Genomic DNA, 26673 nt, shown 5'->3' with positions numbered 1-26673 from the left:
GTATTTATAGGAAGCAGAGCCCATTTTCTTTTGCCAGGGCAGGGGCACAGGAGCTGAGGTCAACCAGCCGGGTCCACTTGCTCCAGACTGTGCATGTGGAGCTGATGACACAGGAGAGCAGAATCTGGGAGAGCACTTACTGGGCAGTGGGTGACAGCAGTGGCGGTGAGCCTTGTGCCAGGGGCCCTGTCCCGAGCTGTCAGTGGCAGCAGTGCAGACCGTGGTGTCCAGCAGTAGGGAGAGGCTGCAGTCCTGTTCCCACAATTATTGTTTATGGTGTGATTTGGGCTGAGGTCCCCACTGCTGTGTAGCATCTCCTGTTCCTGCCCATTTTTAAAGTCTTTTCCTCAGCCTTCCCAGAGAGTCTAGAGCTTCCCAGTATCCTTTTACTAAATCCCCATGCTGCTTAAATCACACAGAGTCATCCTTAGTTGCAAGAAGCTAAGAACACTGGCTGACACAGGGGGTGAAACATTAACTCAAGAGAAGCCTTCCACGTACCAGCCACAGATAGATTCATTTGTCTAATTAGCTAATTGTCACCTTGGGAAACAGCAGGACCCCGGGAAAGAGTTTTTGTTGATGGCGGAGGAGAGTCTGTTCTTACGGGCATTAGCTGATGGGCTTGCCCAGAAGGACGCTGGGCAGACGCTTCGAGGGACAGATATCCAAGGGACTAGGCTGGGGCAGTACATGATGGAGAGAGATACGATGACAGGAAAGATGATGCCACAATAAGAGCAATAGCTAACACGGGCTGACATTAATGCTATTGACTGTGGAAGCTGGCTGAAAGGGCCTTGTTTACACTTGTAGAGCATTCCAGGGAAGTTAATGCTTTGCCAAAGTGACACCACTGATTTTATCACTTTGGTTTGCCTAAACGTTTCTGTTGACACTTAGCCTTCAGGGTAACAGTAAGCAGCCTGTGGGATTTCTATCCCCTCCCCATCCCCACACCACCCCTGCATTAGGCCCTTTATGATTTAGTAAGCAGGGATAAAAAGGTAAGGACAGAGTAAATTCTCAACTACCAAAAGGGCTGTGTCTTTATGATCTTTTCCTCAGAGAGGAGCATAGAAATCGTTCACTGAGGGGAGGGAAGGAGAAAGGAAACTAGGAATGTAGTGAGTACAGATACTGAACATCTGCTAAGAAGTTGTTTGTGGGTTTTGTGGACAGTAGGGGCAGTTCACAAGTTAGTAGAATTCCCTCCTTTCTGCAGTCCTCTTTACTTTCCCTTAGAACAAGGACTGTGCCCAGCGTTCAGTGACTGCCTGGATAAACTCAGGGCCCTCGATTATTGTTCTCTTAACTTTTCCATGGAAGGGTCAGGTTTGCCTGCTGGAGACTCCAGGCGGGAACCAGGGCCCCCAGAGAGGACTCTGCCGCAGGCCCACTCTGGCCGCAGCGGTGATGCAAGCCCAGGCAGGAGGCGAGAGGTCCCATCTCAGACTACCCAGCTTGGCTCTGAAAGACTTGTCCTTGGGGAACCCTCAGAACACTGACTCTCGCCATCCGTAGGATGTGCTCTTGGAGTGGTTTTTGCCGTAGGGTAGCACTGAACGATTTCCCTTTCTCACCTGTTCCATGGATGTCACCAAGGGAAGGGCACAAAAATAATCTAAATGAAACGACCAAAAAGAAAAAAGTAAGGAAAGAAAAAAACACAAGCTGCATTTGATTTAAGAAATATTTATAGGACACATTTTTTATTTTCATAGGATGTCACTTAATAAATATTTTACCAGGATGATTGAAGTTGCTTCACAATGATAGAGGAAGAACTTGGGACAACTAAGGGATGGAAACATTTTAAACCTTAATTTAAACCTCAGTTCTTCAGACTTGTCCTCTGCACCAGATCTTGAAACCTGGCAGAGAAAGTGTCCTTACGTGTACAGACCAAGTTTCTAATGTTGGCACGTAGCCAGGTCAGTATATGGAGGACCAGTGGCAGCGGTTCTTGATTACCTGAAGCAGAGGCTTCCTGAAAGTGAGGAAGATGACAGTGCAGGCCACCAGCAGGGTGAGGCAGCTGGGAAGAATGAGCACGAGGTACAGCAGGCCCATGTCTACCCGCTCCCACTTACAGACCTGAGGAACGCCTCCGGGCAGCTCCGTCAGGCGAATGATCCTGGAGGAGAGGTTGCAAGTGACCATGGCCAAGTCGGCGACAGTGTGCAGGCGCTGCAGGGCCCCCCAGTCCTCCACCCCACAGCAGTCATATGGATTCTGACTGAGGTAGATGGTCCGCAGACTTCCCATGAGCTGCTCAGACACAGCCCTCTGAGGAAGGGCCGTGAGCAAGTTTCTGCGGAGATCCAGGGTCTGCAGGGCCAGGCTGCCCCTGAACCTTGGGAAACTGGTCAAGGCATTTCCCGACAGATCCAAGTCCCTCAGATTCCCAAACCCAGAGAAGTCCAACTCCTTGAAGCCGGAACTGAGGCCCACGTTCCTGAGAGACAGGACCTGTAACGTGGGGGCAATGTCCCAGAGAGGGGCGATGCTCCCATTCAGAAGCCCCCAGTTACCAGACAGGTCTAAGTGGGTGAGGGCCATGCCCTGGAACGAGCAGTCTTGTAGTGCCCCCAGCCCACAGCCCTCCAGAGACAGGCTCCTCAAAGATGCCACATTTCTGAAGTCCACACAGCCGGGGGTGCCCCCGGGGTCTAAGTCCCCCGGCCGGGGACAAAGTGAGATCTGATTGTGGCTCATGTCGATTGTAGCGAGGTTACTGGCATCAGCAAAAAGGCCAGTGGGGACACCCAGGAGCTGGTTGGAGCTCAGGTTGAAGGACCGGAGGCTCCTCAGGCAGCCAGGGAGCCCCGGAGCCAAGTGCACCTCCGACAGCTGGTTCTGGCTCAGGTCCAGCTCGGTGAGCGCTCCTGGCAGCTCGTGCTCCCGGATGTGGAGCGTCATCAGGCAATTCTGGTTGAGGTTCAGGTGGGAGAGGGAAGGCATTTTCTTCAGGAAACCGTCTGGCAGATACTGGAACTGGTTCTGGCTCATATCCAGGAAGCGGAGATCAGAGAGGTCACTGGAAGAGAACTCTTCCCAGAGGTTGACGGTGCTGATGTTGGTCACGTTGCCGTCCATGAAGAGGAACTGGGCCACCATCTCCTGCGGGGACGAGGTGTTGTACAGGTCCCTGTAGAAGCCCATGTTGTTGTCCCGCAGCAGGAGGGTGTGCAACTTGCTGCACTGAGGCAGGAGGGGGAAAAACAGCAGCTGATTGTGAGAGAGGTCCAGCGTCTCTAGCTCAAAGGTGGCCTCTCCCCCCGATGCCAGGAACCACTCCAGGACGTTGTAGCTGACGTTGAGGGACCGCAGCTGGGTGAGGGCAAAGTCCACAATGCAAGGAAGGTTGTTATAGGCCAGGTTGAGGTGTCTCAGCTCAGGCAAGCCGTCGAAAGCACCACCCTCAATCTCAAAGATGTAGTTCCTCTGCAAATCCAGCTCCCTGAGGTGGCCCAGGCCCTCAAAGACAGAGTCATCCAGCCTCATGATGGTGTTCCTGGCCAGGGACACGGACTCCAGCGAAGAGAGGTTCTGTAGCATGAGGGCCGCCATGTCTTCCGTCAGGGAGTTCCCTGACAAGTCCAGCCTGCGCAGACCCCGCAGGCCGTGGAGGGCAGCTGCTGTCTCCTTGTAGCTCTCGGAGAGTGAGTTGTCAGGCAGTGCCAGGCTGCACAGGCGAGCCTGCTCCTGGAAGGCGCCACGGCTGATGTGCTCCAGGTGGCAGCTGTGCAGACTGAGGTTCTCCAGGAGAGGGTAACGCTGCAGCGAGTGGTTCCACAGGGTCTTGAGAGGGTTGGCATCCAGGAGGAGTGTCTGGGAGGATGGCGGGAGATTGCTGGGCACTGAAGCAAGGTTTTGCCCTCGACAGTCAGCGACTCCATCCAGCTAGGTCCAAAAACACACGTCAGCAGGGCGGGGGCCTCTGAGGTGAGGGTTTGTGTAAAGAAACTTAGTTCACTCATCAGACTGTTCACTAAGGCTCCAGGCCTCACTCAACACACACAGCATATTAGAGAAGATCTGAGAACCTGTCCATCGGGTGCTGAGTGCTGACCATTGTATTGCAGTTTGGTGTTAACTACAGAGAGGAACTGAGGATCAGGTCTCTACTTGGGTTTGAATCCCACCTCTGCCATTTATTCCCTATGGGACCTTGAGCAAATAATCTAAATCTATTGTTTCCTCAGAAAAATGGAGATAAAGTTAGCACCTACTTCAGAGGATTGTAGTGAGATTAGGCAAGAGGCTGCACAGTGCCTGGCACACAGTGGACGCTATTAATGCAAATGGTCACTATTGCATTGTTATCGCTATGATCATAACGCTGTGTGTTTAACAGGGACGCTGCCCAAGAACCAGCAGCACTGTGGCATCTTCATTTTACCTGAAGGAATTTTGCCTGGGAGCCTCCTTTATGCTCTCGATTGATAAATATTACAGCTCAAGAGGACGTGAGAGTTCATCACCAGCCTGAATCATATGGAGAAGTAAAAGGGTCTGGAGAGGACAGGTGAAGAGCCAGTGACAGAGCTGGGACCGGAGCCCAGAGCTCTTATCGCCCAATCCAGTGCTTTTCCTGAACGCCATTCTACCGCGACTGTGTGGCGAAGCTGCCAGGATGGATGGGTCTGGTCTCACTGCAGGAATCACACAAGCCTCAGGATACTTTCCTTCAGCCCACTTTCTACAAGATTGGGAAAAGCAATCATCCACAGGGTATCCCTTCGGTGTCCAGGAAAAAAGTTGTAAGTGATGAGATGGAAGGGCAATGGCATTTCTTTCCACAGATTGGTCAGTACAACAAGGTCAGTGATTGCCTAAAATTGTGGGCCCAGTCCCACGGGGCAAGCAGAGTAGTGGAACAGGGGAGAAAACTCCTGAGAGAGAGGAAGAAGCACAGCTTTGGAAAAGATGACAGACTCAAGTCTGAATCTTGGCTCTGACACTTATTAGCTTTGGTCTCTGGGCAAGGAATTAACCTCTTGGAACCCCAAGTTCTTTATCTGATTATTAAAATAAAACTTCTCATAATTAAAAATTGATCCACTGTAGAAATAATGAAAATTAAACTATTCAGTAACCTCAGCCTCTCCTTCAAAGAAACGTTGTTAACCTTTTGTTACATCTCCTCTGGACTCTTTCCCAAAGACATTCTCTAACTTAAAAAAATTTTTCTTTGCAATATGGGTGGACCTAGAGATTATCATACTAAGTGAAGTAAGCTAGGCAGAGAAAGACAAATATCATATGATATCGCTTATATGTGGAATCTATAAAAAAAAAAAAAGGATACAAATGAATTTATATACAAAACATAAATAGACCCGCAGACATAGAAAACAAACTTATGGTTACCATTAGGGAGGGATAAATCAGCAGTTTGGGATTAACATATACACACTACTGTATATAAAATAGATAACCAACAAGGACCTACTGTATAGCACAGGGAACTGTACTCAATATTTTGTAATAACCCGTACAGGAAAATAATCTGAAAAAGAATATATATATATATATATATATATATATATATATATATATATATACACACACACACACATGAATCATTTTGCTGTATACCTGAAACTAACACAACATTGTAAATCAACTATACTTCAATTTTAAATAAAAAATAAAAAACATTTTAAAATGAGACTGTACTCTACAAACCATTCAGTAAGCGACTTCCTCCCCTCCCCCATTAATAATATGTGATAGATATATTGCCTTGGCAATAAAAGTAAATTTGATCACATTCTTTTAGGCAACTGTATATTAGTTCATTGCATGAATAGCACAGTGGCTAAGAGCCAGATCTCTACGATCAGCCCATCTTGATTCTGCTTTTTATCAAATGGGTGAGCTTGGGCTGGTGCCTAACCAGTTGGGACCTTCATTACACCACCTGTAAAATGTAAATTATACTTGTAATTTTCCCTTGGGTTTTTTTTTCTTTTTAGGATTCAGTGTGATTGTTTATGTAAAGCACTTAACATAGAACCTGTCACATAAATGCTTAATAAATGTTTGCTGGAACAATTATTAGCATGCTCTAATTAGTTAATCTCCTATCGTTGAACATTTGAGTTATATCTAATTTCCGGATGAATGTTAGAATGAATTTTTCTAGTTCTTTCTACACCTCCCCTCCCCTCCAAAAAAGTCTTTGGAGTTTTGATTGGGATTGCATTATAATCACAGAGTAATTTGGGGGAGAACTGACATCTTTACAAAATTGAATCTCCCCATACAGAAACAAGATGTATTTCTTTATTTGAGTAAGTGTTGGTCTTCCCCCCGTGTGGACTGGAGAGTGCTGTGGTTAGGGGCTTTCCTCAAGCTGTGAGACCCTGTTTCACCAGAGTTGCTGCAGTTGCTGGGGACATGTCTCTGCAATTCCTGCAGCCCCACTGATGTGTTGCAAAAAGTCCACGTGGCCATCAGAGCCCAAGGAAGCTTACCACATACACTTCGTGATAATGTTGCATGGCTAATGCAAGGAGGGGCTTTGGAGAGTAGCTGGACTTTCAATCTCTCAACCCTCAATTCAAAAGAGCACTGGAAAGCCACTCTTTGATCTCACTGGTAGCCGAGTCCCTACTCCTGCCCACCAGGCTGCAGAGGGTCAGGCAGGGAGTCTAGCCTGAACCCTGCAAGCTGTCAAAGAACTTGCGCTTTATTCCCTCCTCTTCTTATGCCTGGTAACTCCTGAATTAGCTACTGTGAAGTTAATCTTTCATTGTCTCTGTAAGGGAACAATGGACGTCTGTATGGCAGAGACTAACAACAATAACTGTAGGGCTTCCCTGGTGGTGCAGTGATTGAGAGTCCGCCTGCCGATGCAGGGGACGTGGGTTTGTGCCCCGGTCCGGGAGGATCCCACATGCTGCCGAGCAGCTGGGCCCGTGAGCCATGGCCGCTGAGCCTGCGCGTCCGGAGCCTGTGCTCGGCAACGGGAGAAGCCACAACAGTGAGAGGCACGCGTACCGCAAAAAAAAAAAAAAAAGAATAATAACAGTAGATAAAACACATAGCACTTACTACACACAAGGCACTGTTCTGAGTGCTTTACATACATTAACTCATTTAGTCATCATTGCAGCCCAGTGTTATGGTATTATTGGTTGGTACTATTATTACCTACATATTTTACAGATGAGGAAACTGAAGCACAGATTGGCCCAATGTCACCAGCTAGTAAGTGGTGGGGCTGGGATTTAAACCTGGTCTGGCTCACAATCCCTACCCCCTACCGAAGTCTACTTCAGCGCAGTGGTTAGAGGTTACTAAAAGTGGTCAAGAACCACGACCAGCTGGGTTTTTAAGATTCATCACCTTTAAGAACACATTTTTGAATGTTATTAACCCTGACATCCATTTTGTCTTCCCAGTGCCCAGTATATAACACGGCTCAAGGAATATTCATTAAATGTATGTTGCTCAACTTTTAATACCACTAAGTTATAGGCAAAGGAGAAAATTTCTAGAGAGTGCTCAGTTATTAGGAGCCAAGTCTGCATCCACATATAGGCTGAAAGCCCTGGAGAGGGTGAACCGTAAAAGCTCAGGCATCTCTCCCCGGATTGCTGTAAGCCTGAGCGTGGTCAAGGACGTTGCTGTGCAGGGCAGCCTGGGCAGCGTGCTCTTCAGTACAGCTGGTTAAGCATTTGCCACGGGCTCACACACAGACTCTGAGTCAGGGCTTCTTCAACTTTAATATTCCCCCCCACCAAGAGATTCTGATACCATTAGTGGAGCTCCATCATCCAGATTCTTAACAAGGTGTTCTTGTTCCAGGTGGCTGACCTTGGCCTGTCTCTGGGATCACCTGTCCTTAGCAGGTATGAGAAAGGTGGGGCAGGGCCTTTCCCAGGCATCATCTTTACCTTTGATTAAAGAGCAGCTTGCACATGGCATCGTGGTAAGTAGGTACAGAGTGATTCAGACTTATTCATTCCCTTCCCTCCTTGACTGACAATCCATCAGCTTTCCAAATGGACCCAACCTCGTCAGGACAGGAGCAACAGACAACTTGGAGTGCCCGGGAAAACTCACCAACTCACAGCCCCCTTGGGAAGTGGCCATGACATTTCCACTTGGATTCCTCCATTCCACTGTCAAGAAGTGAAAACCCAGGCAGAGCCAGAGGGGCAGTAACTCCATCTCAAGTGCAGCACTGTGGACAGAGGGCAAGGAAGAAGCGGGTAAGAGAAGGATATCCCAGAGGGATGCTATGCGCTCCCGGGAGAAAGAGCCAGTTCTCAGTATGTCCGCTGTTGGAGGCCCACGGCTACAGGGAGGTGGAAACCCACAGATTATTCAAATACCTCAACTTAGCCAACACATTTAACCTCTCACTCAACTGTCAACAAGAACTCATTTTCATTTTGCTTCTACCATTTGATGGGCAGGTGGCTGAACCTGAAACTCCCAAGAGTCCAGCAACAGAAGAGAGAAGCAAATCATTTGAGGAACTGGGTCTCAGGTCACCTAGAGTTTGCCATGTTTCATAGTTCTCTTGAAATGTTCCTCTCAAAGCTCAAATCTGCCATCCATCACCTGAGCTCAGTAAATATCTGCTGAATGAATGAATAGTGAACTGGGACTGAAACATTAATTGTAGCCTCTGGTCTCATGGAGTTACTAATTGCTGTGTCAACATGAGGCTTTTAGAAAAGAGTAGACCTCACTGATTAACTCATTTGAATAGAGACCTTAGAAAAAAGGATTTTGATATTTTGCCTGCATGAGGGAAAATGCTGAGGGAAAAATGAAAAAGCAATCTTCAGATATAGTAAGGGTTATTGATGAAGTGTGGTTACCGGCTCTCTTACCTGGCCGGTGAGCACACAACTGGAGTCATGAGAAGGCATAAAATTATACATAGACCAATAGAATTTTAGAACTAAGAGAAACCATAATGGAAATGTAATATACCCTCCACTGCCACATTTTTACAGGGCCAAAGATAAAAAGGCCACAGGTAGTAAGGGCTTATTCAAGGTTCCAGATCGACTTAGTGGCAGGGCTGGAAGTAGCCCCCAGAACCCCCACCCCCAAGCCAGGGTAATTTCTCTCCCAGTAGGCGCTGTTGAATTGACTACCCTCTTGTTGGGAGAGTTTATAGCCCAGTGGCATCCCCTCCTAGCTCTGCATTCCTCAGAATCAGAGGCAAGAGCCTGGTCCCAGCATTTTGCCTGCCCTGTCCTCTCCTTGACATCCCCCCAGGAAGGACCACAGGAAGGACCACAGGGTCTGCCCTTGAATTGTCTCCTGGGCCAGCAGTTCCAGTGCTAACATGGACTCCTCACCTATTCCATGGGACCCACAGACATTTCTGCCTGACGCATCTAGCCATCTTGGGCCCCTTCCTCTTTCCCTTTCTTTGAATAAGTTTACACATCTCTAAGGCTAATTTTAACTTTCTGGTCAGATTTGAATACTCACCAGTGAAAGACTAACAGAAAAGCTAAGTGAATCCAGGTAAGTCAGCTTTAACTTTCACTTCAGGTCAGGCCAGCTTTCCTTACCACAGAGGGAACCTCCAATTCAGAATTCAGCCATATTTGCCAGACACTGGGAGTCCCCTTCCCAGGCTCTCCTTCTACTTCTGCACCTGTGCAGGAATTATTACCTCATGGCACGTACAGGGCACAGATGGCAAAAACAGGGCCATATGGGCTCCTGTCCTCAGTGAACTCCCAATACACACACACACACACACACACACACACACACACACACACACACACGGTAGGATCACTGCCCACCTTGAGATAAGGTTGCCAGACTTAGCAAATTACAAGATGCTGTTGGAATGCCAGATAAACAAAAAACAACTTCTTAGTGTAAATATGTCCCATGCAATATTTGGGACATACTTATACTAAAAAAAATTCATTATTTGTCCAACATTCAAATTTCACTGGGTTTGAATTGAGGAGAGACAGAAAGATGGGAACCATGGACTTACTCCCTTCGTCCTTCATCTCCTCTGTCAGGCTTGGGATGGTACATGCTGCTGTGACACTGAGCCTTTTAGAACAGTCAACTCTGTATATTGATATTGAGTTTAGATGTGTTCAGGTCTAGAGTGCAGACTGGAATGCTCGATGGGTCTGGTGTCCGTTATGCCCAGAGTGTAATTTTAATTTCTGGGTCAACAAGAAAAGTTTTGCAAATTTAAAGCATATTTTCTCCTTTCTCCTAAACTCAGTCAACCAGCCCAGAAAAACTCTTGCTGTGCCCTCTGGGCACTCCATCTCTCATGAGACAGCCTGAGAAAATTATGGGATTTGGAACCAGACAGACCAGGATTTGAATTCTGGCTCCAGTATTTGTTATTTGTCCTTGAGCAATTCACATAAATTCTCCGAGACTCAGATAATCCTGTTATAAAACAGAGATAATAATAACTACTCAGAATTTTTATGAGAATCAAATAGTATATACATAAGTGCTTCAACTATGAAGGTACTTAATAACAATTATTATTTATGAGTTCTTAACACCAGTGAGCTGGATGAGTGATTGTTACTCCTATGTGTAATCTCCAAGGTAATTGAACAGCCACAGAAAAAAGGGAAAAGAATGAATAATTTGTTGGAAGAATGAGTAAATCATTCTACCAACTAAATGTGTGAAAGTTACGTGGGAAGGTTGGACTACAAATTCTGCGTTAATAAATTCCAGAAAAAACTTATTTGAATAGAAAAAAAAAAAAGGCTAATCCCAGTAACAGATGACTGTGCTGGTTGAGAGCAGTTTGTTCTCAGAGCCATAGTTTACCCTGCCCCACCCAGCTCTGGTTTGCAGGGACTGATTTCTGAAGGCTCTGGGTGTCAGCTGGCCTCCGGCTGGTTTGGTCAATGGGGAGCACTACTGGGAGATTAGAGAAGTCCTTGAGTTTCTTCTGGTGACTCCCAGGCTCTGGTAGTCCTCCCAGTATCCTCCCCCTACCTAGGGGAGGTGGCAGCTTCCCAAAGTTGCTAGTTTCTGGATTAACTGTCTGTACTCCGGTTGGCTTCTCAGCCTCTTTCATCACGTGTAGCCAATTTCCTGCATTAAATTTCCTCTGTTTTAAATAATCTGTGTGTTCCTGTTTCCTGGTTGGAGCCTGACGGATACAATGATGTAAGTGAGAATGGGCTTGGAACAATACAAAACAAAAAGGTATGTAATGACTCTGAAAAGCAATAAGAGACTTTCAAAATAATAACCGTTTAGGTTGAGAAACACTCTTCCTGGGGTGTGTGGCTGCAGGAGCCTTCCTCAGAGCCACGGCATGGTGAGGAGTACAAGATAAACAGTTGGGATGCCAAGTCTCATTGGAAAATCCCATGAGCCCCCTACTGTGTGCACAGGACTGCTTCCCTCCACCCACACTTACCCTCAGCTGGGCGAGGACCACTCAACAGTGTCTCCAGATGTATGAGAGCGTCTACGCTTGAGTGTGCTTTTTAAAAAGTAACCATCCCACTTTATTCCTATCTGTCTGATATCTTCTGAAAAATACATCCATTTTTTAAGCCAAATGTTTCTCATCTTAGATACATTTTTGGCGGAGAAAGGGAAGCGAATGAAGAACAATTATGATGGAGAGCACACATGACAGTATGACATTAACAATTTAAATGGGGTCACCTGGAACCTCCCCTTGTTATAATTAAAAGGGCTTGGACCAAGGGTGCCTATTTCATGGGCTGTGAACCACTGTGGGAGCCACAGAATAATACAAAAGAACAGCAAATCAACCCATTTTCCAAGTAGGGTCTGAAAAAGTACCATGTTTCCTCCTGGTCTAGGTGACCACTGGGAAAATAACCCATAGAAGACCTGAGATCCTGACATGAGAAGCAGATGGCATTAACAGAATCTGCTTGTATCTGTTCTTCTTAAACCAGATAAAGAGGTTGAAGAGTTCTTTCCAAGTGTGGAAGCAGAAAATAGTAAGTCCCATTCTTTTTTTTTGCAGTACGCCGGCCTCTCACTGTTGTGGCCTCTCCCGTTGCGGAGCACAGGCTCCGGACACGCAGGCTCAGGGGCCATGGCTCACGGGCCCAGCCGCTCCGTGGCATGTGGGATCCTCCCGGACCGGGGCACGAACCTGTGTCCCCTGCATCGGCAGGCAGACTCTCAACCACTGCGCCACCAGGGAAGCCCTGACAAACACACATGTACACTATTTTTTTTCACATGGATGTAGGTTTTCCTGTATTAATATTCCTTATTAATATTTTTTAAAAAATATTAATATCCCTTATTCTTTTAAGGGTTATTAATTCCAAATAGGTTTCTGTTGTCATGGAATGTCTTTATCAGCGGATAGTAAAACACAACCATCAGGGAAGGGGTGATCTACAGGTATTTTTGTCCATAAAAAGGTATCCTCACACTCAACGTTTGGGAATACTAAGGAGTAACTCTGACCTGAGTTTTGGTTTTGCTTTGTTGGTATTTTCTGATTCGTTTTCAGGAAAGGATGCTGGATTTCTAGTATTCGGGGGCACCCTGAACATCACCTCCTCACTCCCTCTCACCTCCCCACCTTCTCCAGCTGCTGCTACTACTACAGCAGCTGCCTCCAGAGCTGGGACTGCAAGCTCTTTGCTGATGCCACTATTAGCAAGTGCTAAGAGTGTTATCCATACATTAGCATGTAACTGAGAATTTTCTCTGCAAAATAATCAGATAAGCTTAAAAAGCTTTAAAGAAAGAGGTCTTGCAGGTGAAAGTGGGGAACTCTCAGTGTTAGAAACAAATATTTATAGACTGGTTGTGGGTGGGGCGGGGGGAGGGGATGAGGGGCAGAATCTCTAGAAGCAGAGTTTGCACAAGTATGGAGTGTAAACGTGTGATGGTGACATCACTGAACACAAAAGGCACGGGTGCTAGGTAGAGTACTCCACAGAAAGGGAGTCCGCCTTTGTTTAAAAATAAAAGAGCAGATCCCACTTGGGACCCTGGGAGAAAGGGAAGGGCAGCTGGTCACAGACCACAGAAAACAGGTAATAAAGAACAGAAACCCCAGTCTATGACCACTTCAAATAATTCCTGCTACCAAGAGGTATTTGAATGCCTCAGGCAAGCAGCCCTGGTCTCTGATTCTTAGCAAAAAAAAAAAAAAAAGAGTGATCTCAACTGTCACCAAATGGTTATACTTAGCATCTCCCATGATGAGACCACCTCCATCCTGAGTCTCCAGGTGTGGTGCCTTGGGAAACACAAAGTCCCATATTGGTAGCACCCTTGCCAAAAATTGTTTGCCCTGAACCAGTCATAACGAACCAGTCAGACTGTAAGATGTCCTACAAGACAACTGGCTTGGACTCTTCAAAATAAAGTCAGTTTTGAAAAACAAAGAAAGGCAGGGGAGGGGAGAGGTCTGATTACAAGTGACTAAGAAACATAATAACCAAATCCCATGCATGTACCTTGAGTTGATTTTGGATTTTAAAAAAATCTCTAAAAGAAAAATTTGAGACAATTGGGGAAATTTACATGTGTACTAAGTGATGTCTTTTTAGGTGATATTATGTACAAATGATATTGCCAGATTATTGCTAATTTTCTTAGGTATGATAATGATGTTGTGGTTATGCAGATAAATGCCTTATTGTTAGGAAATGCATGCTGAAGTATTTAGGGGTGAAATTTCATGATGTCTACAATTTATGTAACCTTCTTTCAAATGGCTCAACAAAGATAGAGAGAGAGTGAGAAGGACAGAGAGAGGGAGAGAGAGAGAGAGAATTAAAGCTAATTATTACCAACTGAAAAATTTAGCACTGTACTTTCTTTTAACTTTCCTTTAAATTTGAAATTTTTCAAAATTAAAAAATAATGGGAAAAATAAAATAAATGTTGGAGTTCCTAAAGGGAGAGGGATTATGGTAATCTTTTATCCCCAAATTTCCAGGAATGTACATTTTTCAAACTTTCTTCTCAGAAAGGTACTCAGGAAACAGTTGTTAAATTTAAAATGCATTACACATAAACCTTTAAAATATCCTGAAAATTCTAACATTTTGACATTCAAACTAGAGCTTCCAGACAGCATCTCTCACACCTGAAAGGGGCACAGAAGTGTTAGATCACGTGGCCTGACTGTGGTTCAGGAAACACAGTTGATGTACTACTGTAATTTCCACTGTCCAGGTCAATTGTTCTGTCCACCAGACCCACAGTCCCTCTGGAGGGGCAGCCCTCAGGAGAAGCTTATGACCTCACCACTACCTGGACCTCCACCAAGCTGACAGAACCTTCAGGAAGCACCTGACCAAGGGAGGTCACTCCTTACTTGTGGCCGTCACCCTATGAGTGATCTCAGCGCAGAGAGACAAGGGAGAGAATTAGGGAATTAGCAGTGGATATTGGAGCCAAGAGGCACAGAGAGAGGAGGTGGAGTTGAATTTTTGAGGGATTTGCCACGAGGAAGCAAAAGCAGAAGCTAGACGGCAAGGCATATGGAAAGAAAGGAATGAGATAGTCAACAGAGGGCAAAGATCAGAGAAGATGGACTAGGAAGAATGACGAGAGGGTAGACTGCGAAGGCTGGGAGAGAGGGTGGGGAGATGGGCTCAAGGCTGCCTCTCTGGTTCCTGGTGGTTCTTGGAAAATGGCTGGGCTCATTTCCAAGCTCCATGGTTTTTCATGATAGCACCTCACCACCATCACCACCCCCATAGGCTGGCCCAAAAGTTGCATCTTAGCAACAAAAAGAACCTAACTAAAACAGGACGTGCGCTCTTTGATAAGCTTGAACACAAAGACAAAACAGAACGGAATATTTCAAAGGAGCACATTCAAGCATTATGATGCTACCTGAAAATTAGAAAGTAGCTGAAATCTGAATGCAAGAATGTATTTTTCAAAGTGCACCCTACAGGCAAGAATCACAAGGGATGGTAAAACTAAAGAGTGAAAATTTGTTGGGAAACAAGATATTAATATAGTCTTAAAGTATCTTATTAATATAAGTTACTTGTTAATTTTTTTTTTTTTTTTGCGGTATGCGGGCCTCTCACTGTTGTGGCCTCTCCCATTGCGGAGCACAGGCTCCAGACGCGCAGGCTCAGCGGCCATGGCTCATGGGCCCAGCCACCCCGCGGCATGTGGGATCTTCCCGGACCGGGGCACAAACCCGTGTCCCCTGCATTGGCAGGTGGACTCTCAACCACTGCGCCACCAGGGAAGCCCTATCCTTGTTCTTATAAAATACACAGTGAATTATTTAGAGGTAAAGGGTGTGATGTCTGCAACATTACTAAAGTTCCAATTTCTCCTCATCCTCACCAACACTTGTCATTTTCTGTCGTTTTTATTATAGCCATCCTAGCAGGTGTGAAGTGCTATCTCTTTGTTGCTTTGATTTGCATTTCCCTGATGACTAGTAATGTTGCACATTTTTCATGTGTTTATTGGCCATTTCTATATCTTCTTTGGAGAAATGTACAAAATGTGTACTTTCGCATCCAAAGATTTTTAAATTTTGATTTTGGAATTACATGTAAAAGAAAATGCAGAATAGTTGTAAAAGTAAAGAACCAGCTGTATTTTTGGTCAAACATTCCTATATTTTGCAAAGAATATTGACTCATTATAAAAGAACTTGCAGGGCTTCCCTGGTGGCGCAGTGGTTGGGAGTCTGCCTGCCGGTGCAGGACACATGGGTTCATGCCCCGGTCTGGGAGGATCCCGCATGCCGCGGAGCGGCTGGGCCTGTGAGCCATGGCCGCTGGGCCTGCACGTCTGGAGCCTGTGCTCCGCAACGGGAGAGGCCTCAGCAGTGAGAGGCCTGCATACCGCAAAAAAAAAAAGAACTTGCAAATTGAGGATTGGAACAAGAGAGCATTTAGAACTGAGATGTGTGAATTCAGACCTCGTAATTTGCTTCTCTGGCTTCCTCTCTTAATAATGAATTTGTTAACAGAAATAGACTCACATAGAAAATAAACATATGGTTACCATAAGAGGAAAAGGGTGGGGGAGGGATACATTAGGAGTTTAGGATTAACAAACACACACTACTATATATAAAATAGATAGCCAACAAGGACCTACTGTGTAGCACAGGGAACTGTATTCAGTATCTTGTAATAACCTATAATGGAAAAGAACATGAAAAAGAATAGATAGATAGGTATGTGTATAACTGAACCACTTTGCTGTACACCTGAAACTAACACAACAGAGTTAATCAACTATACTTCAAGTTTTAAAAAATAATGAATTTGTTAAAATATAGGCAATACAATGGCTTTTGAGTGCCCCCCGAAATTGTCTCATATCCTGCAGATAGGAGAGAGCAAATTGGCACACTTTTTCTGAAGGACAATTTAACACGATTTATCAAAGACCTTGAAAACATTATTTTATACAATAATTCCACTTCTAGGGATTTATACTTAGGAATTACAGTATAGGTAAAAATATTTTTACAGAAATATTCATTGCTGTATTCAGTGATAATACTGCAAATATTCAGTGATAAAAATAAAAAGGTGGAAATCATCTAAAAGTCCAACAATGAAAGGATTGGCTAAATACATTATGATACAGCTATACAATAGGTATAATGTGTGGCAATTAAAAATGCTTCAGTAGCAATATATTCAACACAGAAAGATGTCAGGAACCTGCTCACTAAACAGGCAGCTGCCACCCCAGGTGTGTTAAAGCACAGGCAGGTGGACAGCCTCCCAGGGATGAGGATACTATAATGATGACAAAAACTATTTTTTGAACTTTGTTATGAAAGTTGTCTTAATACAGTAATAACCTTGCAACACAGGCATTATGATTCCCATTTTACTGGGGAGGATATTGAGGCCAAGAAGTTGGTGATGTACTCAAGATAAGAGCCAGGCTTTGAACCTGTTCCATGTGTCCCCTTACCCCGGGCTCTTCCTTTACCTTTGCAGTCACCTTTCCAGGGGCTGGGCTAAGAATATGCAACCCCAGATCTAAAACCCCTGGACTCTGAAAAGTAAAAGTAGTGTGTATAATAAAACTTATTTTAGTTATTAGTCAGTGATATTTTTTCTTCCATTGACTCCAAACATAATCCTTTTAAGCACAATCAACTCAATTCTAAGTAATTATAAGAAATTCTCTATTTCAGTGATATTTATTAGGCTCTGATTATGACGTGTATTTTAATTTTTAACTAATAATAGATTGTTTCTATTCTTTAAAAGCTTATCTTAATATAGTAATTGAAGCTGATGGCTGGCAAATTAGAAAATACAAAGAAGCAAAAATACAGATGTGGACAAAGTAAATATCAGGTGCAATTCTCTCCACTGTTGAGATGCTGACATGTATGTACCCTTTCAAGTATTTTCTACACACATGCAGATGCATGCATATTTTTTTAACAAATATACTACACATTCTGTTTTGTATTTTCCCTATTGTACTATTGGGGCCCCTTTGCATTTGCTTCCAGGACTTGGATCCCCCTTTAAATCTGGACAAAGAAATGAGGAGTTGCATCATTTGAATTTGTTGGAATGCTCCTTGAATATGTGGTCCTAAGAATTTATGTGAGGAAGGACAGTTCTGTGGCACGTGACTCTTAGCAACTGCACTTTCATTCAAATTTTGTAACTGACCACCCTTTTGAGAAGAACTGCAGCATTCTGAAGGGACTATCCACCAGTATTTCGGAGGTGAGAACACTCAGGCCAGAGAAATGAAGTGACACGGACAAGGTGCCACAGAGAATGCAATGCCATGGTTTCCAAGCACCAGTTTAAAATCCAGATCTCTTTTTCCTACTCGGAGCCTAGCACATCTGGTCAGCCAGGCTCCACAAAGGCTCTTGTGAGAAAAGTCTTCGTCTGGGAAAGGTTGAGGCTCTGCCTCCACCTGGAGGGAGGCTGGAGGCCACAGCAGCTCTTCTTCCTTTGGGCTCTTCCTATAGCAAAGCCAGGCAGCCAGGGTGTGGAGCGCTGCCTGAGTGCTACCCTGCTGACTTTGTCTCCTCGGGGCTACAAATGAGTCAACCAGCTTCCCTGTGTGGTCAAGGTCAGCCCTTTAGAACCAACAGAAGTCAAGTCACTCTGTCCGGTTCCATAGACACAGGCTGCATCTGGCCACAGGTCTTAAAAGATGCAAATCTGCTCCCACGGGGGTGATAACACCTTGTTCTTATGCGGCTGGTGGTGTCTCCTTTGTATAGAGAGACATACATACTCTCTGTGGATAGGCACCCAACCAATAACGCATTCGTTTCAAACTTGTTGTTTCTGTTCAGTATATAGGTTTGTTCTCTCTGATCATTTCACTCCTGTGGTGGCTCTGGTTGACAATAACAGCTGCCTTGCTGACCTCACAGGGTTGTGTCAAGACTGAATTAGAGGGCTTCCCTGGTGGTGCTGTGGTTAAGAACCCGCCTGCCAATGCATGGGACACGGGCTCGAGCCCTGGTCCGGGAAGATCGCACATGCCGCAGAGCAACTAAGCCCGCGTGCCACAACTTCGAGCTTGCGCTCTAGAGCCCGCGAGCCACAACCACTGAGCCCGTGTGCCTAGAGCCCCTGCTCTGCAACAAGAGAAGCCACCGCAATGAGAAGCCCACGCACCGCAATGAAGAGTAACCCTCACTCGCCACAACTAGAAAAAGCCCACGCACAGCAACAAAGACCCAATTCAGCCAAAAATAAAATAAATAAGAAAATGAATTAAAAAAAAAAAATGAGAGAATGTGTGTGAAAAGGCTTTGTCAATAAGGAAATGTTGTGGATTACACTAGTAAGATAAGGTAGTGTCAGGCTAAAGGGAAGGCAGAGTTCCTCTGTGCAAACAGGGAGCTGGTGTTAACTAAGAGAGAGGAACTGCAGTACCTTCTCCCTTCCATGTGTGAGCCTTGGGATATTCAGAGGAGACAATACCCAGAGTCTGTGGGAGATTATGGATGGAAGGAGTTATAGGTGATAACCGAGATTTATTGCCCAGACTGGAAATGTATCACTCCCACCCAACCAGCCGACCCTGGTTCCCTTGAGAAAGAGGGCAACTGAGGAATGAAATGATATAGATTCCTGATAACTGATCAGCTCAACTGGGATAGTACTCAAGCTCCCAGATTGTCTTCTAGGCTCTTAACTGTAGTATCTAATGTTTATTGAGTGCTCACCTTGGGATAAGTGCTAGGCCAGGTGCTCTACATATAATAATCTTCACAAAATCCTAGCAAGTAAATGTTATCATCCTCATCTCACACTTGGTAAATTGAGGCTCACAAAGGTTTGGGCCACATAGCTAGAGATGTTAGAGCTGCAATTCAAACTTAGTCTGTGAAGCCAGCAAAACTCAGTGTCAATTCCACAAGCCCCAGCCATCCTGGGATACTGGCTATCCCTGACTAAATCACACGCTGTTTCCTCTGTGGGAAAGGTCCTTTTTCTGGTATTCTCCAACTGCTGAACTCTTATTCATCCTTCAAGGCCCAGAACATGTGTCACCTCCTCATCATATCCTCATATGTATATCCTCATATATATCCTGCACAATAATTCAATAATCCAAATAACATGCTACTATAGTATAGTTATAATGCCTATGGAAGTCTTACATTTAAAAAAATATTTTATTTTTATGTTTATGAAAAGAATATGAGTGGTAATTGGGTATTAATAGTAATTTGACTTTTCCCCCAATTTTTATTATGAAAATTTTTAACATACAGAAAAGTTGAAAAAATTTAACAGTGATCACTGGTATACCCACTACCTAGATTCTACTATTAATAGTTTACTATATTTGTTTTTAATCTCATATCTATCCATCTACCTATCCTTCTATCCATCCTTCAAGCCATCTTATTTTTTGATGCATTTCAAAACAGATTAGAGTCATATGTACACCTCCCCCTAAATACTTCAGAATGCATATCAACTGATTTTTAAAATCAATTAATTAATTTATTTATTTTTGGCTGCTTTGGGTCCTCGTTGCTGTGTGTTCTTTCTCTAGTTGTGGCGACTGGGGGCTACTCTTTGTTGCGGTGCGCGGGCTTCTCATTGCAGTGCGCGGGCTTCTCATTGCAGTGGCTTCTCTTGTTGCAGGGCATGGGCTCTAGGTGCACGGGCTTCCATAGTTGTGACACACGGGCTCAGTAGCTGTGGCTCGCGGGCTCTAGAGCGCAGGCTCAGTAGTTGTGGCGCACAGGCTTAGTTGCTCCGCAGCATGTAGGATCTTCCCGGACCAGGGCTCAAACCCATGTCCCCTGCACTGGCAGGTGGATTCTTAACCACTGTGCCACCAGGGAAGCCCCTGCATATCAAGTGATTTAACCTTAAAAAAAAAAAGTTCCTACTTTTTCAATCTTCTGGGTCAATTTAATTAATTTAATCTTAATTTAATTGAGATTGCAAAGTCAGCTATTTTATTTGGGGAAAAAAAAAGTTTCTGTCTTGTAAGAAGAAAAAAAAAAGATTTGATAATCACTGCCTTAGTGTTCTCAGCCAGAATTAGCAGGAAAGCAGCTCATACTAAAGAGTGAATGATATCCTCTTTAATGAACTGCTCTTTAACAGGTATTTATATAGGTAATAATGAAAAATAATAAAACGTTCATGGTGTAGTTTCAGGACAGTAGGAGAGATAATTTTACGCTTTTAAAAATCCTCAAATTATACTAGCAAGGTGGGTTACCTGTTGTAAGGCCAATTCTTTTTCTCCCTCTAACACTTATTTATTTATTTTGCGGTATGGGGGCCTCTCACTGTTGTGGCCTCTCCCGTTGCAGAGCACAGGCTCCGGACACGCAGGCTCGGCGGCCATGGCTCACGGGCCCAGCCGCTCCGCGGCATGTGGGATCTTCCCGGACCAGGGCACGAACCCGTGTCCCCTGCATCGGCAGGCAGACTCTCAACCACTGCGTCAGCAGGGAAGCCCTTCTCTAACACTTATTTGAGTTCACAGAGGAATGGGAGTAATGTGATATTTTTAACGCCCTCCCCCAAATAATGATTTTTAGGGAGTTGTTGGATAAAGCCAAAACAACTGGATTATAATTTAGTGTTACTGGTTAATAATAATAATAATAGCTCTTGAGATTGCAAAGGCTTCTTATAGATATTTGATCTCATGTAATACTTGCAACAGTTCTACATAGTAGGAATTATTACCTCCATTTATTATTGTGGTAAAATATACATATAATTTACCATTTTAACCCCTTTTGAGAGTACAATTCAGTAGAATTAAATACATTCACACTGTTGTGCAATCTCACCATTATCCTTCTCTAGAAGTTTTCCATTATCCCAAACTGAAATTCTTTCCCATCAAACAATAATTTCCCATTCTTCCCTCCCCTCAGCCCCTGATAACCACTATTCCCTTTCTATACATTTGCCTATTCTAGGTACCACATATAAGTGGAATCATATAATATCTGTCCTTTCCTGCCTGGATTATTTCATTTAGGATAATGGTTTCAAGGTCCCTCTATGTTATAGCATGCATCCGAAATTCATTCCTTTTTATGACTGAATAATATATAGACCACATTTTGTTTCTCCATTCATCTGTCAATGGACATTTGGGTTGTTTCTACCTTTTGGTCATTGTGAATAATACTGTTATGAACATTTGTGCACAAATATCTATGTTAGAGTCCTTGCTTATTGTCCCCATTTTACAGATAAGAAATTCAAAAAGGCCAAAATGAATATCTTAAGTCTCATGGCTTATAGAAAGTGAAGCCAAAACCAGGGCTGAGTTCTGGCCCAGGTAGGAGGTGCTGGATGTGCACCTGTATGGGAGGAATATATGTTGGATGAATGTTCAGCTGGGTTGCACAGGTAAGTAGTTGTTGGTAAACAGGTATCCCATGAGCCCCACCCCAGCTGCCTGGCCCCTCTCTTGTAACTCCCAGTTCCCTCTCCCCCATGATCCAGCAACCAAGGAGGTAACATCTGACCCAGCAGGGGCCCCCAGGAACCTGCTTCTAAGGACAATGTCCATTCTGTTTGGTCAGTGTCCGTTCCATGTGGTGTTTGATATCCTGAGTAGCACCCCTGAGTGTTCAGAGGGCTATGGTCTTCTCTGGGGATGAGGTACCCTGTCAATGCCATGGGGTGTACCTATGACAGAGATGAGGGCCTTTGGAGGTTCTGTAAAAAGAGCTAGAAAGCCTAGAAAAAACTGGGGATTTAGAAGGAAATAAGAAGACAGTAACATTAGTGAAAATGGAAACTTCAGTTTAGGGACCCGAGGAAGGGTACAAGAACCTAGAAAAAGAAAAAGGCCATCAGGAGAGTCCCACGAGGAAGTCTCAGGGTGTCAGGCTGGGCAGTGATAGGGAGACCATTAACATGTCTGAGGGTGAAGGAGGTGGCCCAGGGCCAGGCATGGAAAGACCCACTTGCCACGGACCCTACAGGCTGAGGAAGAGAGCTCAGCCTTTCCCTTTGGTGGGACCACTGAGGGGAGACACTGGAAAGGCAGGAGAGACCTGAGGGATCATGGCTGGGCCTAATAAGGAGCAAAAGTAGAGACGATCAGGAGGGGCCAGTGTCCAGCCTGACATCTAAAATAGAATGATATGAAGTTATTGGGGAGTATGATGTGCACCCCAAGATGAGCCCCTGAGCAACATTGTGGGTGCTGGGTTGCCTCAGACACTTAGGTCCTGCTTAAGAGAGCCAGGGTGGAAAGACAGAGAGCCCCAAGTGCTACCTTGTGAAGAAAAATCCCCTCCCGATTCTTTTCTTTCTTGGAGGGGCCAACAGAAAGTTTCTTGGGGCACACAGCACAGCACTTGAGCAAGGTGACCTTGTGGGCTGAGGTTGGAGGTGGGGAGTCCCTGTGTCCTCACAGCGTTTTGTGGCCACGTTTAGCACCAGCCCTGCTCCTCATGCCCACCTCGCTAGTGAGAACCACTACAGTGTTCTACTTCCTCTTTTATGCCCTTTCTTCAGCCTGAAATCACTCACGCATCAAAATGAGAAGACACGTGTGGTTTGGTCTCAGCCGCTGACTCCACGCCCTCTGGAAATCAGTTGGTTTTGCCTACCCACGTTCATTTCTCCTTCTGGTAACAGCTCCTCAATTCCCCTTTGAGGAGACCACCACTTCCTTTCTTTTCTCTCTTCCTTTTATTTTAAAAAATGTTTTACTTGTGGTAAAATACACTAACATAAAATTTACCACCTTAACCATTTTTAAGTGTAGAAATCATTAGCGTTAAGTATATTTACACTGTTGTGCGACCAACCCCCTACCTTTCTTCAAAAGTCTGTGTTCTTTCGGGTCTAGCCTCAACTCATGCTCCAAGAGGAGCCCTATGATCAAGGCTGGGCCCATCAGAGCCTCCTAATTCCTTAACCACAGTGATTGGTTTATAACAGGTACAGCACAGATGCCAAGCCCATGAGAATCAATCTAAACATTTTTGCTAGGACTATTAGAAAAGAGGCTTTCCTCTCCCTGCTTCAGATGCCAAACTGGTGGGAATTAAGCTGAGAGCTGCAGGCAGCCATCTTTGTCAACAGCTTTAGGATCTGCCTGATAATGAAGCCTACACAAAGGAAAGCAAAGGTGAGGAATGGAGATAGAGGGATGCCTGGCAACGTTTGAGCACCCAGATCCAGCCATGCCTGAAGCTATTCCCCATAGACTTTTTGGTCATTTGAAACAATAAATCCTCTTTTTTTCCCCCCTGAAACCAAGCTCAGTTAGGTTTTTGTCATGTGAAACTAAACGACCCCTAAACTCAAGTTGACAGTTGCTTGTGACGCTTGATAAGATCAGTAGCCTTTTTCCCTCTCCTCACCTCTCTGAGCTTTCAGAGACCAGCATCTAACATAGCCCAGAACCCCCCACATATTGAACACATAACATTCGTTTGATGATGAGGTTGAGAAGAATAATTTTGGGGGAAATGAGAATAATAGAGAAAAATATTTGTCACTAATGTGCAGATACATCAGTGAGCATCCCTGACCATACATGCATGTCCTAGAAAGATAATGTTTTTCAGTCACGGGTGAAAGCCCACCCTCCCCTAATGTATGTGGTTACAGTGTGGATCTGAGCATGATGTGAGGTACACCTAGTGTTCCATCCAAGAATCTAGCTCACACTTTGTGATGCGGATGCACGCTACAGCCAGAACACAAATTACAATCAGTACTAGCATCACTCTTTCGAAAGAATCAAAAAGACTAGAGACAGACAGGTCAATGTATCCCTAACACAGGCCCCGGGACAATTACCAGGAGCCTGCTCTCTGTTTGGGAGCCTCCTGTTCTTGGATGATGGGTTTAAGGACTCTACGGGATCAGGTTCACATGGGTTTTCATGAAGTTCCCACGAGGGCACCCATTAGATGAGATCACCCTCTTTGTGAAAGAGGTTTTGATTTTTGTTGAACCTAAAGACGGGAGTTGAGGTTACCCCCCACCTCCGGGGCCCATGATTCTATAATCCCCTCTAGGAACTCTCAAACATACATGTACAAACCTATGTGGTATGTGAGGAAAATAAATAAGTCTCAGGGCTATAAAACCCAGTAAACCATCAACCTCCACAGAAAGAGTCTGTGCAGCACAGCCAGTAGGTGATGGGGACACGGGAGACCTCAGAAGGCCAACTCTACAAACTCTGAATGATTCTGCTGTCCAGACTCCTAATAGGCTGTTCCCGTCATGGAAGAAACCTCCCGTGGAGTCACTTCACTCCCACCTGGAAGTGCGCCACCCTGGACCAGCGCTATCCAGGGGCTCCATTCCTAGGAACTTGCCTCAGCCTCCTGGAGTCCCAGCCACCGTTGGACACGTGGTCGCCTCCCCTCAGGGATGCGGTGAGCTGGCAGCCCATTCTGTGGGCGGCACACAGCCCGTTCGGTGGCTCCTTACTTCTGTCAGCTCCTGAGGGCAGGGGGATATATGCTGAATCCTCCACAATCTAGCCCACATGGAGAAGCTGCGTGGGCTACAGAAGAACACTGTACAAGGGGATCAGAGGCCTGGACTCTAGTAAGGCTGTGGGTTCAAGTAACAGAACCTGGGGAATCTCCCAAGGACACACACTCTGTGGGGAAGGGGCTTTGTCTTCTTCACAGCTCTAGCCCCACCCAACACCTTGAACTCCAACTCGCCTGCACATGGAAGATATCCATAAATATGTTGTTGTTAATGAGGTGCAGGGTCTTCATCTATGAAATCGTGGTTCTCAGTCCACGTCGTTGGGCAGGGAAGGCAGGCTGAGTGTTCACAGAGCAGTCTCACTACATCCAATCATCCAGCCCAGGGAGGGAGCATTACTGTTCCCGTTTCGCAGACAAAGAAACCGAGGCTCAGGAATTCCCCCCCCCAGAGTCAGGAATCAGACCCAGGTCTGACTCTGAAGCCCTCACTGTTTCCACTACACCACGCCACCTCTAAGCCTCCCAGAGGGAGGTATTTCCACCTCCACCCAGAGCTGTAGCCCCCAAACAGAACTGGTGGAGCTTGGATGCAGCAAGCCACAACTTCCCCGTCAGCCCCGAGCTGTGGGCCATGGACGCTGACCTCCTGCCTTCCCACTCTTCCGAGCCGCCCGCCTCTGGAGGGACCGCGGCTGCCCCTCAGGAAATACTCACGGCTCCCGCAGGCCCAGGCGGCTCCGCGGGGCGCATCCTCTCCCGGGGCTCTAGCCTCCTCCTCGACAGCAGCCGAACGCGGGGTTGAACTGCCTGCTCTCTCTGGGGCATCAGGTTATTTTAGCACTTGCGGAAGGAACTGACGGAAACTGAAGTCACATGGAGAACGAGCAGCTCAGCAACTCAGCACTCACAGAGAGCAGGCATCTTAGAACTGCCGCCGCGGGTGGGTGGCAGGGGGGATGGGAGAGGGCGGGCGGGAGGGCGGGAGGCAGTGGCCCCCGGACTACCTACTGGATTAGTCGCGAAAGAGGCCACATATTTTTATAGTCTCCCAGCAGTGCTAACCAAGGCTCCCCAGGGCTTCTGGCCTTCGAGATTTTGAGGGGGTAGGGAACTGGGGGCCCTGCCTACGAGCTCTGCTGACCCAGAAACTCCTCTTCAAGGTTATGTCCAAGGGTCAAGCTAGGGCAAACTTTGAGAATGGGTAGGATACACGTTTCCCAATTGGGAGAGAGTCATCCGCTCAGCTAGTCTTTACTTGACTCCAGCAAATCAAAAAAAGAAAAAGAAATGGAAATTGCTTTGTGGTGCCATGAACTGCTTGATCGTAGGCAGCATGGATGAATTTTTTTGTACCCGATGTGTACAAAATTCCCTGCTAGCTCTTGCCAAGAATGCAAAAGGATAATTGAATTCATAGTAGCCGCCATCAAAGAGGTGTGCCAGGCACTACACTAAGCGCTTTCTATGCATTATCTCATAGCTCCTCTTCTCCAAAAACTTACCATCTAGGACTTCCCTGGTGTCGCAGTGGTTAAGAGTCAGCCTGCCAATGCAGGGGACACGGGTTCAAGCCCTGGTCGGGGAAGATCCTACATGCCTAGGAGCAACGAAGCTCAAGGGCCACAACCACTGAGCCTGCGTGCCACAACTACTGAAGCCCACATGCCTAGAGCCCGTGCTCCGCAACAAGAGAAGCCACCGCAATGAGAAGCCTGCACACGGCAACAAAGGGTAGACCCTGCTTGCTGCAATTAGAGAAAGCCCGG

General features: G+C 45.7%; 1 protein-coding gene and 1 long non-coding RNA gene across 4 annotated transcripts; one reads left to right on the top strand and one right to left on the bottom strand.

Annotated features, from left to right (window-relative positions):
* On the top strand, positions 1 to 5003 carry LOC113621157 (uncharacterized). The gene is made up of 2 exons (XR_003433068.1): positions 1 to 165; positions 4361 to 5003. It is a non-coding gene; the product is annotated as an uncharacterized LOC113621157 (long non-coding RNA).
* Positions 1676 to 25741, bottom strand: NRROS (negative regulator of reactive oxygen species). 3 transcript variants are annotated; one of them, XM_027107947.1, is made up of 3 exons: positions 25139 to 25547; positions 8080 to 8200; positions 1676 to 3906 (listed from the first exon to the last, which is right to left on the bottom strand). In XM_027107947.1, exons 1-3 carry the CDS (start codon positions 25144 to 25146, stop codon positions 1936 to 1938), a joined length of 2100 nt encoding a protein of 699 aa, XP_026963748.1. In that variant the 5' UTR covers positions 25147 to 25547; the 3' UTR covers positions 1676 to 1935. The 3 variants fall into 3 exon arrangements, with proteins under 3 accessions (XP_026963748.1, XP_026963766.1, XP_026963759.1); XM_027107965.1 differs by lacking the exon at positions 25139 to 25547 and adding an exon at positions 10984 to 11928; XM_027107958.1 differs by lacking the exon at positions 25139 to 25547 and adding an exon at positions 25622 to 25741 and having other exon boundaries at positions 1680 to 3906.
* Positions 25742 to 26673: the final 932 nt, after the last annotated feature.

The sequence above is a fragment of the Aethalodelphis obliquidens genome, unplaced genomic scaffold (genome assembly GCF_003676395.1).
Source record: "Aethalodelphis obliquidens isolate GAN/ISIS:26980383/991018 unplaced genomic scaffold, ASM367639v1 scaffold1, whole genome shotgun sequence".
NCBI classification, from domain to species: Eukaryota; Metazoa; Chordata; class Mammalia; order Artiodactyla; family Delphinidae; genus Aethalodelphis; species Aethalodelphis obliquidens.
Note: the sequence above shows the minus strand (reverse complement) of the source record. Positions and strands in the feature narration are given on the sequence as shown.